Source organism: Porcisia hertigi, chromosome 24, assembly GCF_017918235.1.
Source record: "Porcisia hertigi strain C119 chromosome 24, whole genome shotgun sequence".
Classification (NCBI taxonomy): domain Eukaryota; phylum Euglenozoa; class Kinetoplastea; order Trypanosomatida; family Trypanosomatidae; genus Porcisia; species Porcisia hertigi.
In genome coordinates this window covers 109,272-121,996 of record NC_090583.1, presented here as the reverse complement: position 1 = coordinate 121,996, position 12,725 = coordinate 109,272, and the positions used below count along the sequence as shown (strand labels likewise).

At 59.2% G+C, this 12,725-nt stretch overlaps 3 protein-coding genes across 3 annotated transcripts; all 3 read right to left on the bottom strand.

The window, feature by feature from the left end:
• Nucleotides 1-82: 82 nt before the first annotated feature.
• JKF63_05569 (uncharacterized protein) lies at nucleotides 83-2,509 on the bottom strand (the record flags this gene model as incomplete). Its single annotated transcript, XM_067901526.1, has 1 exon — nucleotides 83-2,509. The coding sequence occupies one exon, from the start codon at nucleotides 2,507-2,509 to the stop codon at nucleotides 83-85; it is 2,427 nt and encodes an 808-aa protein (XP_067756792.1).
• Nucleotides 2,510-3,490: 981 nt separating this feature from the next.
• Nucleotides 3,491-7,156, bottom strand: JKF63_05568 (uncharacterized protein; the record flags this gene model as incomplete). Its single annotated transcript, XM_067901525.1, has 3 exons — nucleotides 3,491-5,919; nucleotides 5,956-6,429; nucleotides 6,502-7,156. The coding sequence occupies 3 exons, from the start codon at nucleotides 7,154-7,156 to the stop codon at nucleotides 3,491-3,493; spliced, it is 3,558 nt and encodes a 1,185-aa protein (XP_067756791.1).
• Nucleotides 7,157-7,998: 842 nt separating this feature from the next.
• JKF63_05567 (uncharacterized protein) lies at nucleotides 7,999-10,959 on the bottom strand (the record flags this gene model as incomplete). The annotated part of the gene is made up of 1 exon (XM_067901524.1): nucleotides 7,999-10,959. The coding sequence occupies one exon, from the start codon at nucleotides 10,957-10,959 to the stop codon at nucleotides 7,999-8,001; it is 2,961 nt and encodes a 986-aa protein (XP_067756790.1).
• Between the last annotated feature and the right edge of the window lie 1,766 nt (nucleotides 10,960-12,725).

Sequence of the window (12,725 nt, the reverse complement as noted above, 5' to 3'; positions counted from 1 at the left end):
ACCCACGCGCATATTGGCATCACCGCACCACACGCACCGGTGTTACTACCCGCCGCTGCTGCTGCTGCGAGTGCTTTCTTCGTTACCTCACTCGGTATAGTAGGGTTCGCTGCTTGCGCCACTCCAACTCTTCTCGCTTCACCATTGCGTACAGGGCGCGTTCAACGAGCTTGGCGTCAAAGCCCATACGTGCGAGCTCGGATAGCAGACGGTGGTGCTCGACGGTGGCCCCAAGCGCCACCCGGCGCCGTAGTGCCTCCTCAACGCGCAAGACGAGCTCACTCTGCGCCTCCGTCAGCGTTTGATCTGCGACACCGCTCTTGATGGCGTCAACGGTGGCGATCTTGAAGAGTTTAATCGCCTCTTCGGCATCGCTGCGGCTGGCGAGTACGTCAAGTCGCATCCGGGCCATGGACTCCGTAATGCGCACGAGGCTCTCTAGCTGCCGGGCAGTGATCTGGATGATAGGTGTCTTGTTGCTGCTCGAGCCACCCCCGCCCGCCGCGCTGCCGTTGCCGCTGTTCATGCTACCGATGGTCTCAAGGGTTTGCTGATGCGCGTCTCGGCGCACCTGAACGTAAAAGTCGAGCAGAACCTTCATGGCCTCCTCGGAGATGACCGGGCGACATGTAGAGCGGGCGTATGAGATATACTTAGTGAGGAAACCGAGGTCCACCACTTCGCCGTGGCCACTCTGTACCGCAGAGGCAGCACTAGCGCCACCACCACCAGCGGAGGCGAGCGCACCCGCGCGACCACCACCGCGTCGCCCTCGGTTGCGGTTTGCACCTTTGTGGAGCCCGATGACATGGTGGGCGAGTCGTTGATCCATCTCGGGGTCTCGGGGGTCAATCACCTTGAAAATGAGGTCGAAGCGGGACAAGATAGAGCTCTGGAAGTCCATTTGGTCTTCGTTGGAACGCAGCGGGTCATAGCTGCCTAGCGTTGGGTTTGCAGCCGCCAGCACCGACGTTCGGCTGTTTAACATGGTGGTCAAGTTTGCTTTTGCGATTGAGATGGTCTGCTGCTCCATCGCCTCGTGGATGGCGACTTGGTCCTGATCTCGCATCTTGTCAAACTCGTCAATGCACACAACGCCGCCGTCAGCCAGCACCATGGACCCTGCCTCAAGCACAAAGTCACCGTTGCCGTTGGAGATGACGGACGCGGTGAGACCAGCGGCACTGCTGCCCTTGCCGGAGGTGTAGATGCCAATCGGGGCCACCTTCTCCACAAATTTCAAAAGTTGCGACTTGGCAGTCGACGGGTCGCCAATGAAGAGGACGTTCATGTCGCCGCGCAGGAAGTTGCTGCCGCTGCGCTTGCGCGTGCCGCCCATGAGAAGGCACACAATCGCCTTTTTTTGGTCCTCGAGGCCGAAGATGGCAGGATCAATGCTTGCAGAAAGCTTCTGAAACACATTGCCTTGCTTCGCGAAGGCCTTGAAGGACGCCTCCTCCTCCGGTTGCCACGTCATCGTTGAGCGCGATCGCGCGCGCGAGGAGAAATTCTGATTGACGCTCACCACCGCACAACGAGCATCCTGTGTGGAGCGGAACATGAGACCGACACAGCGCAGGTACTGCGCACGCAAGCCTGCCGCTACGCGGCCGCGGCCACCACCGCGTGCGTTGTCGAATCCACCACGTTTTTCCTGAACTGAAACGACGCCAACAATTTGGACTCGTGAGCCGGGACTGATGCGGTCAACCAGATAGCGGTCTACAACGACCGTCAGGTGTCTGGGCAGCTCACCGGTGGGCACATCCTCTGGTAGTTCCTGAAGCTTGATGATTTGCTGGTCTTCGTACTCGCACTCCATTGGTAGAAGCACATAGGGGTTTGGCCGACACTTGCCGGAGGACACTCCACCACCACCACCACCACCACCACCAGCAGCGCCACCGCGACCACCGTTCTCCATGCATTGCGGTGGTAGGTCAATCGATCGGCCGCCGTTGATGTAAGCTTTGCTGCGGCAGCTTGTGCACTGGATAGCCGCCCGAACACAACGCGCGTGTGTGGAGCTCGATTTCACGACGATGCCGCTCACGCAAACAAGTTGTGCCACGGTGGCCTGGGCGAGGTTGCGCAGTGCCATAGGTGGCACACCCCAGAAGAGTTGCACCTGTATCGTCGTCTCGCGACTGTAGGCGGGGAACAGCTTTCGTTCCTGCGCCACTTCCCAAAGGGCGTGCTCCATCAGCGGCAATGCGCGTGTAGGATTGTGCTGCACCGCCCCAAAGAGCACGCCGCTGAACTGCTGAATGTGCGACATCTGAAACTCCACAAAGTGTAGGCCAGCCGACAAGTTGCCCCGAAGCATGTCCATGTAGAGAAACTCATGGTGGAGTCGATACTGCGTAACGAACTCCTTGGTCAAGAGGCGGATGTCTGTGCCCACTTCGTTGTCGCCATCCACGCTGCCGCTGCCATTGTAGCCGTCACCAGACAGCGCACCGCTGCCATGAAAGTTTGTGACATGCACGGCACCAAGGTCGGACTGCATTTTTGAGAACCCGGATGGTGCCTCCCTTTCTTTTTTTTTCCCCTCTCCCGCGAAGGTTAGCCACTACCGCGCCACCACCCCCAAAATGACATATGCAGGGAGTGAAGGGCAGGGTTGCACGTATGTGCGGGTACCTCTATGATATTGCAAGTTATCTCGCGCGCACTCTCTCTCTCTCTATGTATATGTGTGCGTGTGGTTTAGTGGGTGATTCCTGCAAGTGCGCCGATGAGGACGCTCAAACACACTCCGCAACCAACCAACTAACCGGCTCCTCCTATCCTCCCCCGAATGCGGGCCGATCCCTCTTTTGGCGTATGCGGGTGGTGGTGGTGGTGGTGGTGTGGTGTGGTGTGCCCACTGATATGCGTACTTTCGTGAAGTTGAAGGGCAGGGATGTGTTCGTGTTCGTGTGTTTTATGTTAAAAAATTTTTTTTGAGAGGTTGTGATCAAGACAGAGAGGAGTGACAGGGAAGGGGGTGCTTGCAAAACTAGCTGGGGATGTGTCAAAGCGCGCGATCGAGGCACATAAAATATTACGCGAAGGTACTATCACGGGCACAACTGCCACGCAATAGGGGTTTGCTAGCACTGTAACTTCTGGTTTTATATACATTCCACATCATCACTGTGAGCCCAGACAGCGGCGACGCTACCCCCGCTGCGCAGCCCTCATTTTTTTTCCCCTTCCCTTCTCTCTTCCCCGCTCTCACCTCCCCCCGAAAAGCTGGGCGCCTTCGAGGTTCACACAGTCAAGTTATCAAAAGACGCACACATACACAAACACAGATGTGGATACACATAAGGTTGGACACTCAGCTGCACACCTCGAGAGACACTGCCCCGCCACCCCCCTTTTTTTTCAGTGTATAATATATATATATGTAAAGGTATCAGAGACGTCCTGCACCCACACACAAGAAAAAAACTCTCCTCGTCGCACATCCTCCTCCATCTTCCTCTCGTTCCGTGACGACATGTCATGCAGAAGCAGCAGCCTCAGCAAGCGCTTCGCGTGGATAGTCGTCGAATGGTGACTTGGCGCTCAGAATCAGGTAGTCGTGGTCCAGCACACCGTTGATCTGCTTCTCTACGAGCAGTGGCAGCAGCCACACGATGCCCGCATCCGCCGCTGAGTAGGGGAGGCGGTGGTATCGCACCATCTCCGACACGCACAGACGACTCTCGCGCCCGTGCGTTAAATAGAATTTGACGACCATCAGCAGCGCGAGTCGCTGGCGCGCCAGACAAAGAGCGTTGTGCACGCCGATTTCGACAAAGAAAGGCCCGTGCATTCTCAGCGCCATGTCGAGGAGGTCCAGGCGCGACGTCTTGAGTGCGTTCACAACGTCAACGAGTTGCGGGACGTCAAGCGCGAGCCAATCGTTGTCTGGAGGCAGCCGTCCCAGCGCCAACTCTGCTGCTAGCAGCTTTACGAGCAGCACACGCTTGTTATGCGATGGGGCCCCAGGGGGATACACGACCGTCGCCTTCGCCAGCAGCGCAGCAGCCTCTTCAGCTAGCGACATGCAGAGCGGCTGCCGGAGCAGTGCGCAGGCACGCCGGTAGTAGAGCATGCATCGCTCCGCCAGCGCCGATGGAAAGCATTCGTGAAACGCCGAAATAAAGAGCTCCACGTCGTCGTTCGTCGGGGCATCTGCAGCGATCATCTCAATGACAAGGTAGGCAAAGCTGTGCAGAAGGCTCTCCTTCACCTTGGAGTCGTACGCCAGAAGCCAACGCGGTGCCTCACCAGGCTCGCCGAGGGGCTGCATCGCTGACGTCTTCACGCGCCTGTTAAGGACGGCAAACAGTTTTGACGTCACTGCGTTCAGGTTTGACTGCACCATCGCAACACCGCGCGCGGTGGCCTCGTCAAAGACGCTGCGCACCCTCCGCAATACCACCGGAATGACACTGTACGGCGGGGCATCGGCTTCGCTGGTGCGCTGGAAAATCGCCTGCAGCAACTCGCTGAGCTCGTTGGCGTAGTGGCAGGCGTCGGTAAGCGCCTCAGTGGGATGCGCTCGCAGGCCCGCCTTGTAGGACGCCAAGTCCGCCATGGAGGCGGACGCCGTGGACGAGGCAACGTGTCTGCCCGTCTTTCTGGACTGGAGTGTCGACATGATGGTGTTGAGATACGTGCCGAGGGCAAAGAGAGCGATCCACATCTCACCCGGGACAGTGGAGGCACCGCTGTCAGAGCCATGAGTGGCGCGGCCCGACACCACAGGTTTCACCTGCCCGTTCCAGAGGGCAAGCATCTCACCAGCGGTCCTACCAAAGTCGCCGTACACGCCCTCAATGCCCACAACACCGAAATAGGCTTGCTCGAGGGTCTTCGCGACGTCCTCTTCCTTGCTGGAGGACGCCCCGCTGCCGGGGCTGCCCAAGGCGGCAGCAGAAGCTAGCTGTAGAAGGAACGACTTGCACAGTCGTGCGGCGATGCAGAACGTCTTTTCGTCTGCGGGCAGTGGTGGGATGGGAACCCTGTCCAGCCGCAACAGGGCCGATGGCGCGTTTTGCCTAGGCAGTCGTGACGGCCTATGCGGGCGTTCTCTGTGGCGCGGCACCGGTGCTTCGCCGCGAGGGCCGCTTCCGCCACCTTGGGGAATGTCGCTACTGGTTGGAGAGCGACCTCGTCGTCGTCGTCCAGCAGGAGCACCATCACCACTTCCACTACCGCTGCCAGCACTGATGTCTGCTTCTTTGGGGGCCTGCGGCACCGGCGAAAAAACTTTCCCGGCGGATGCGGAAGCGCCGAGGGAAGACGCTGACGTGAGTGCAGAAGTGGCTGCCGATGCCGCTGCTTTGGCGGCAAACACTGAGCCGCCGCTGCCTGATCCGGAGTGGGACCTTGGGCTTGATTGGGAGGCTGCGGCACCAAAGGCGGATGCGACAGCAGCCGGTGCAGGCGCTACACTTGCTGGGAGCTGTGAGGGGGCGAATGGAGTTGCGCGAAGGTTTGTGGGCATCTTGCTGCCGCCGAGCGGTGCCCTGTGCTGCCCTAACAGACTAGCGGATGGTGGTGTCGGCTCTGGCACCACTGGTGACCCGGCACCAAAGGCGGAGAAAACGGACGCCGGTGCCGGTGGCGTTGGCGATGGCGTGCCAAATTGGCTGTCCAGCTGACCAAAGGCGCTGCCGCGCGTGTTCGCGCCAGTAGCGGGGGCCTTTGTTATCCCTGCAGGTGGAGAAGAAAAAGGCATGGCTGGTGTAGTGGCAGCTCTCAGTGAGCCTGCCGCTGGAGCAGGGGCCTTGCCAAACGCTGAAGCGCCGAACACACTTGGTGGCGGCGCCGCGACGGGGATGAGCGAAGCAGGTTCCGTTGCTGGCGCGGTAGCATTGCTCGTGAGCGCGCTGTCCTTGACGGCGGCGTTCGCCGGCTTTGCAGGAGGAAAACTTGAGGCCGGAATGACGCTAGATGGGATCGCCGCAGGCGCACCGAAGACGGACGAGATTGGTGGTGGTGGGGACTGAGGGCTACTGGCACCCTTGCCTGTATTGCCAGCGGTGCCAAGGGCTGCAAAAACCGAGCCGAAAACGGATCCGCCTGCATCACTGGTGCCTGGTGAGCCTTGCGTAGCAGCAAACGGTCGCACCGGGGCGGGAGTCACCAACGCGTTCGCGTTCGCGCTGTTCTGACTGCTGCTCACTGTACTCGCAGCGTCAGGGAACGTCGGCGAGGGTCGCGGACCGCTCTCAGCGCCGCCGCTACCCCCAGCCAAGAACTGCGTCGGTAGCGCGGATGTGAGCAAGGCGTTGGGAGCGGAGTTGGGCCATGGCCGTGACTCTTGGCTGCGCTGCTGTAAAGAGCGAGGCCTGGGTAAATCTAGGCGACTATTGCCACCATCCTTGGTGCTTTTACTCTTTTGGTTGTTGTTGTTGTTGTTGCCGCCGCTGCTTTGTTGTCCCCCCCGTGAAGATCGTAACAACACATTCGCAGGGCTTGGTGCCCCGCTGCCGCTGCCGCTCAAGATGCCGTCCCCACCCGACGCGGGCGGCGGCGGTGGGGGCGGTGCTGAGGCGAATATCGGCGTTACAAATACTGGGGCCGCCGGTGACGGTATCGTGGCAACGGATGGTGCGACCATTGTAGAGGCACCCGATGAATATGAGGGCGGTGGCATGCCGGTGCCAAAGACAGGCACTGCAGAGAATGGCAGAATGGACTCATGGCTTGGGCGCATTCCGTGACGCGAAGCGCTCATGTTGGCATTCCCACTGTGGCTGGGGATTCTGGAGCTGTGATCAGAAAGATCCATGGGGGCTGCACCGCCAAACACTGGCAGCGGTGCAGCCTGGGCGCCTCCTCCAAACTGAGAAGAGTTCTCCGACGGAGTATTGAAGCTGCGATGAAATAAACGCGCATTGTCGCCCTCGGCACTCGTCAGAGCTGCACCGCCAGCGGCGTGGAAAGTAGTGTTGGAGGGGACGCCCTGCGCACCATCGCCTCGGCCCGGTGCACCGAACGGTGGGGGTGCACCACCGCCGGCGGCACCGCTAACGTTACCCAGAGTAAACATACAGCCTGTGAGTAGGGGGAGGGGGGGACAGATCTGCGAGCAACTAAAGTCCAGAGTTGCGTGCATGTGAGTGTGGGGTAGTGGAAAGTTGGGAAGGGGGGGGGAGGGGGAGGGGGGCATATAACACACACAGAGAGAGAGAGGGGGAAGGGGGAGGAAGGGGGAAGGGGGAGGAGCGACAAATACAAACAAACGACAGAGTACAGCCACCGCACGCAATCAACAAAGAAAGCAACGCTGAACAGACAAGCGCGCCAACGCATTCAAGCCACCAGCGCGTGACCAGACTTCGTAGTGTCACCAAAGCGTTGGGCGGTAGGGAGGGTGGTGGTGTGGAAAAACAAGTGGGTGTGCCGGGAGGGGGGGGGGCGGTGAAGACCACCTGATCGGCCCACCCCACCTCCTGCCATCACGGGCCATGACAGACGTCAGTTCCGTATTGCACCCAGATACACGGGTAAACGAACACACAGCTGAGAAAAGCATGTATGAGTCACGGTGCGTGTGTGTGTGTGTGTGTGTGTGAGGGGGGGGGGGGCGGGAGGGAGGGGGGCGCGGTGCGCGGGGCATCCTTGAGTATACAGCCTCTATGGTGACAGGAAAGGGAATTGGGGGAGAGGGGGGGGGGAGATAGGGGGGAGTAGGAAACAAAGGCAAAACCAATCAGATCTACGAAGATGAACCCCACGGTGGCGATGACGAGCAACTAAAGTAGGGTGAATAGAGGCAGACAGACAAGCACAGAGACACGAAGAGAAAATTACTCGAGGGACGGAAACGTCAGGTCTTACAGGCGCGCAACCGCCGGGGAGACCAAACAGGGAGGGGGATGACGACTCCCGCGGACGGCCCGTTTGTACGGGTTGGCGGCAGTGTGATTGCCCAGCGGTTGCGTGCCTGTAAGCCCCCCCCCCCGCCTCTCCCCTCCCCCCTTCTCCCACCATTGACAAACCTCATACGCATCACGCCTCGGCGAAGCGGTATTCCGTCAGCTCACCAAAAGAGTGCCCGATTCGCACAGACACTGGCAAGGGTACAGCCAGACGAAGCGCTCGTGCTTGGCCCTCCAGGATGCGTTGAACCTCTCGCACAACCACATCGGTCGCCACTCGCGGAACGGCGTAAACAAGTTCATCGTGAATGCTCATCACCAATGCCAGCGATGCAGCAGGGAGGTATGGGAGAAAACGGTGGCGCCGCTCATGGACAGCCCGCATGGCACTCTGCAGCACGTCGGCTGCGCCGCCTTGCACAGCCTGCGCAATGGCGCGCTGCTTCCGCCGGTTTGCGTCCGCCTCCGCGACCAGGGACTTACGGCCAGACAGCGTCTCCACTGCAAAAGAACGCAGCGCCTCTTGTCGAGTCTCGCGAAGGTACCTCTCGATACGCGGGTAGGCCTTGTAGAAGCGTCCAAGAAGATCTGTCGCGGAGACTGGGGGCGCGACGGAAGGAGGTTCCTCCCCCTCTCGGTGTGGCCGCCTCCCTGCTGCTGCGAACTCCTCGTTGATCTTTTTGATACGCACATCCATCAACTCCTGCCCCATACCGTACAGGAGGCCGTACACAATCACTTTTACGGCTTGCCGCTGGCTCGGGTGAACGTGATCGATAGAGGGCAAGTTCAGCACGCTGGCTGTCACTAGCGCCAGCACGTCCACATTTGCAGACAGGTGCTCCTGCAGAGCCGCGTCGCCGCTCAGATGGGCCAGCAAGCGCAGCTCCAGCTGGTTATAGTCGAAGGAGATGAGCACACAACCAGGAGGGGCGCAGTAGAGGTGTCGCAGCGTCCACTCCGGGTGCTCAGGGAAAAGAAGAAATTGGGCCGACGATGCTTGATCCGCCGCACCCGCCTCTGCGAGCGACAGCCACCCATCGATGTCTTCCGTCGTGGGAGGGTCAACGTAGCCGCAGGGGTGAGGTGTCTCACCGCTGCTGCTGCTGCTGCTGCCGCCGCGTCCTTGCGTGACGGAAAGTGCGTGTACCTGGAACGTCGTACGGGGTGGCTGCTTCGGCAGGTTTTGCACGTTCGGCAGCGCAGAAAAAATGCGACCAGTCGACTTGTTGTGTAACACCCAGTCGGGGTGCACCGAGTAGCACACCCGAGGTGCGTGTGCTGTAGGTGCACCCGGGGCAGCACCGATATCTGCCGTGGCTACGTCGCGGGGATGTTCGAGCACGTGCAGGTGAAGCTTCTCGGAAACCTTGCTGAACATGCCAAGCAGCCGGTTTTTCATTGAAGCCCGATCGAGGTATGCCATCCACGCACACACCAGCAGGCATCCCAGTCCAAGCTGTGCTGCCTGCTGGTCGCTGGATTGTTTTGCCTGCGTACTCAGGAAACGCAGGTGGTGGACGTCCAGCACTTGCGGCATCTCGGCCGTCGTTGCAGCCGCGTGTAGCCGAGTCAGGCACTGAAGAACCATTTGAATGTTCCACTTGCTACTCTCCACCGCCTCCAGGGTCTTCGAAAACGTCGTGGGCTCTGTGCCGGCCAGGAGTGTTGCTGCGACACGCAGCCCCAACTCTTCGATGGCAGCCATTTGTACGTCCAAGAGGGTCAACATCTCGCGGGCCATTGTGTGATTTACAAAGACGCCGTGGTATGCCATAATTTCACAGAGAAAATCCGCGTAGGTGCGCAGCGCACACACCTCAGATGGGGCTAAGCGGTGCCGTAATGCCGAAACGGGGGATTCTATGGCCTCGCTACCGTAGCGCGACGTCAGCAGCGGCATAGTGGCAACTCCTGCGTGAGGCTCAGCTACCCCTGCAGCCCCGGGGTCGACTACGTCAATCAGTCTCGACAACACGTGGGTGAAGAACAGCGTAACCGTCTTCAATCCGTTGTAAACATCAGCGAGATAGGGCATGTCGACGTGCGGAGGAGACGAAGGGTATGGGTCGCTGTCGCACCGACGGCCACAGCGCCGCTGGTGCGAGCGCGACGGACGATGCTTCACGCCAGCTGATCTGAAATCGGAGTCAGGATCAGTGCACGCAGTGCCGCTGGCGCTGTTCTTGTTCCCGTTGAGGGGAGGCTCGGCAAAAGGCCGAATGCGTTCAAGGATCTGCACCGCATCTATCAACTCGTCCTCTTCACCGCCCTTTCGGCAGCCGGCGACGTCGCTGTCACCTGTGCTAACCTCCTCTAGGGTGTCTGGAACGGAGTCGTCCAGGCTCCTAGCTGAGCCCGCGCCATCACATGGCCTTTGTTCTCGCTGCTGCTGCTGTGCAATCGACTGTGTCTCCTCGTTGAGCATCTGCTGCATTTCCAATGGGAGCACCGTCATCAAGTCTGACAGGTGCTTGACACCTTCCATAGGAACATGAAACAGTAAAGCGAGGGAAGGCCGCAATTGCTGCCCCAGCGTCGTCCAAGTGGGCACGTCAACGACGCTGCTCACTTCTACCCGGTCCGTCCCCAAAAACAGAAAGAGAAGGCGGTAGAGCAGGCGACTGTGAAAGAGAAGTTTCGTGACCCGCTGAGCTCGTAGCAAATGGGCGAGGAGGGGCAAAACGGGATAGTTGTTCGCGGGGCTCATTGTATAGAGCACTGGAGAGGTGGACAGCATCGCGGTGCCGGGTGTTGCTTGCGGGTGGCCGTCGGAGGCCGTGCCACTGCCTGACATCTCCAAAGGATTCGCACTGCAGTCTGCTCCACCGCCGGCGTTGCATAGAAGAAAAAAAGGTTGCACACTACTCAGAGCTTCCCGTAACTCGCTGGCGCTTTGCTTCTCGTACGCCTTGAGCGCCGCCTCGAACTGTTGTGGATGTTGCAGAAGTCGCGTGTGTCCCTGGAGTTGCACATCCACTGCCACCGGGCCAAGACGGCCAGCGAGAAGGGCATTGAAGAGGGGCAAAGCGTCAGCAACCACTAGGTGACGACGGAGACCTACAAGCCCGGCAGGGCGAGGAGGCTGCATTGGGGGCTCGCCGCTAGTGGTATGGGGCTCAGCCTCTGCCCCCTTGGAGCTACTCGCATCACCATCCCTTCTGTCGCCGAGCGGCGGGGGCGGTGAGGCCGTCGCGGTCTGCGCACGGAAAGCGGAGGAGTTTGCTGCGCCCAAGGCTTCCGAAGAGGGTGTGCAGGCGATCGGTGTACCTCCCTGTTGTAGTTGCTGCTCCTGTCCCTCCTTCAGGGGTGGAGGCGATGATGCAAGGTCACCTGAAGGTTCTCTCGTGGATACGATTACGTCGCTTTCTGCGGCAGCGACGGTGGGGTTGGAGGAGGCGGAGGTGCGATTGGCGACAGTCGACATGTGTGGCACCGGTGCAGCGCAGGCGTTTTCAAGCCAAAACAGCAGCGCCGATTCCTGGCGCGCGCGGTGGTTTCGGGATTGCGTCTCCGATGGCGGAGAACGCGTGGCCCCAGTCGTCAACCGCGACGACATCCGTGAGCGCTTCATTGGTGATTTCTGCGTGGATTCGACTGGCATTGAAGCCTTAGGAGAAAAAAAAAGAAATTAGTGTAGCAGTAGAAGTACAAGAGTTCGTAGTGGATTTGCTGTGTGAGTGTGGTGGTGGTGATTTCAAGGCATGAATCACCTACACGGAGCAGCACACACACACACACTCGAGGGGGAGAGAGAGAGCCCCTACGCAGGACTGGTGAAACACCCAGTCGTGTAATTTAGGGAGGGTCGGGGTTTGGGAGGAAAGGAGGAGGGGTGGGGGTGAGCAGACTAGCGCGGGCGCCCCTCAAAACTATATGCTAAGATCAGCACTTCGCTGCCACGGGGATGCCCAAGAAAAAAAATGTTAAGTGTGGGCTTTCAATGCAAGAAGGGGGCATAGAACACAAGAAATAGTCAAGGGCATTGCAATCAGGCGAGAGGATGATGCGGGAAGACCAAAGAGGGGTGGTGGTGATGGTGGTGACGTGTAGAGGAAGAGGAGAAAAAAAGGCCGCAGGATCGCACAAAAAGGCACCACTGAAAAACACACAAAAAAGGGGGCTGTGGTGCGGACACAGAAAAACCTCCCGATGTTCGTTTTTTTTTTCTGCTGAAGCATCTCTCCGTGCAGGGCACCGTGCGCTGTGTACATGTGCACATACGCGCATATATATATAAATATATGATTGGCCCACACATTGGGCGCTGAAAGGTTTTGCTAGAGTTGCTGCCGGCCTCTTATGCCCTCTAGTAGTCTTATGCACATGGATGGTTTTCCTCGTACGCATGTATCTGTGTCTGTGTGTCTGTGCGCATATCGCTGAAAGGAAGAAGTGCCCCCCCCCTCCCCTCCGCAGAAGCAGCGGCTGGGGCATCGAGAGACGTGTGTGTGTGTGTGTGTGAATGCACATCAGACACAATAAAGCGAAACACACTGACGTAGAAAGAGACAAAGAGAAGTGGAGCACAGGGTCCCCCAAAGCGCGCGGCCAGCAGATAGGCAGGGACACCGAGTTGTCTGGAGAAGGGGGAGTGAGGGTGAAGCACGCGACAACTGTGTTTATCTTCTGCACGTGTGGTGCCATACACACACACACACACTCGGAAAAAAAAGGATAGGCTCACTCCACGGTGAAAAGAGGGGGGGGGGGGAGGAGGGGTGGAGGGGGAGGGGTGGTGTTTACTATCTGACACCCCATCCACCTCCCTCCCCTTTTTTTTCTGTTATGTGCCCAGACCCAATACGCAGTGAACCCCAAGACGAGGCGCGGAGTGGAAAGGGTGAGACAAACCGT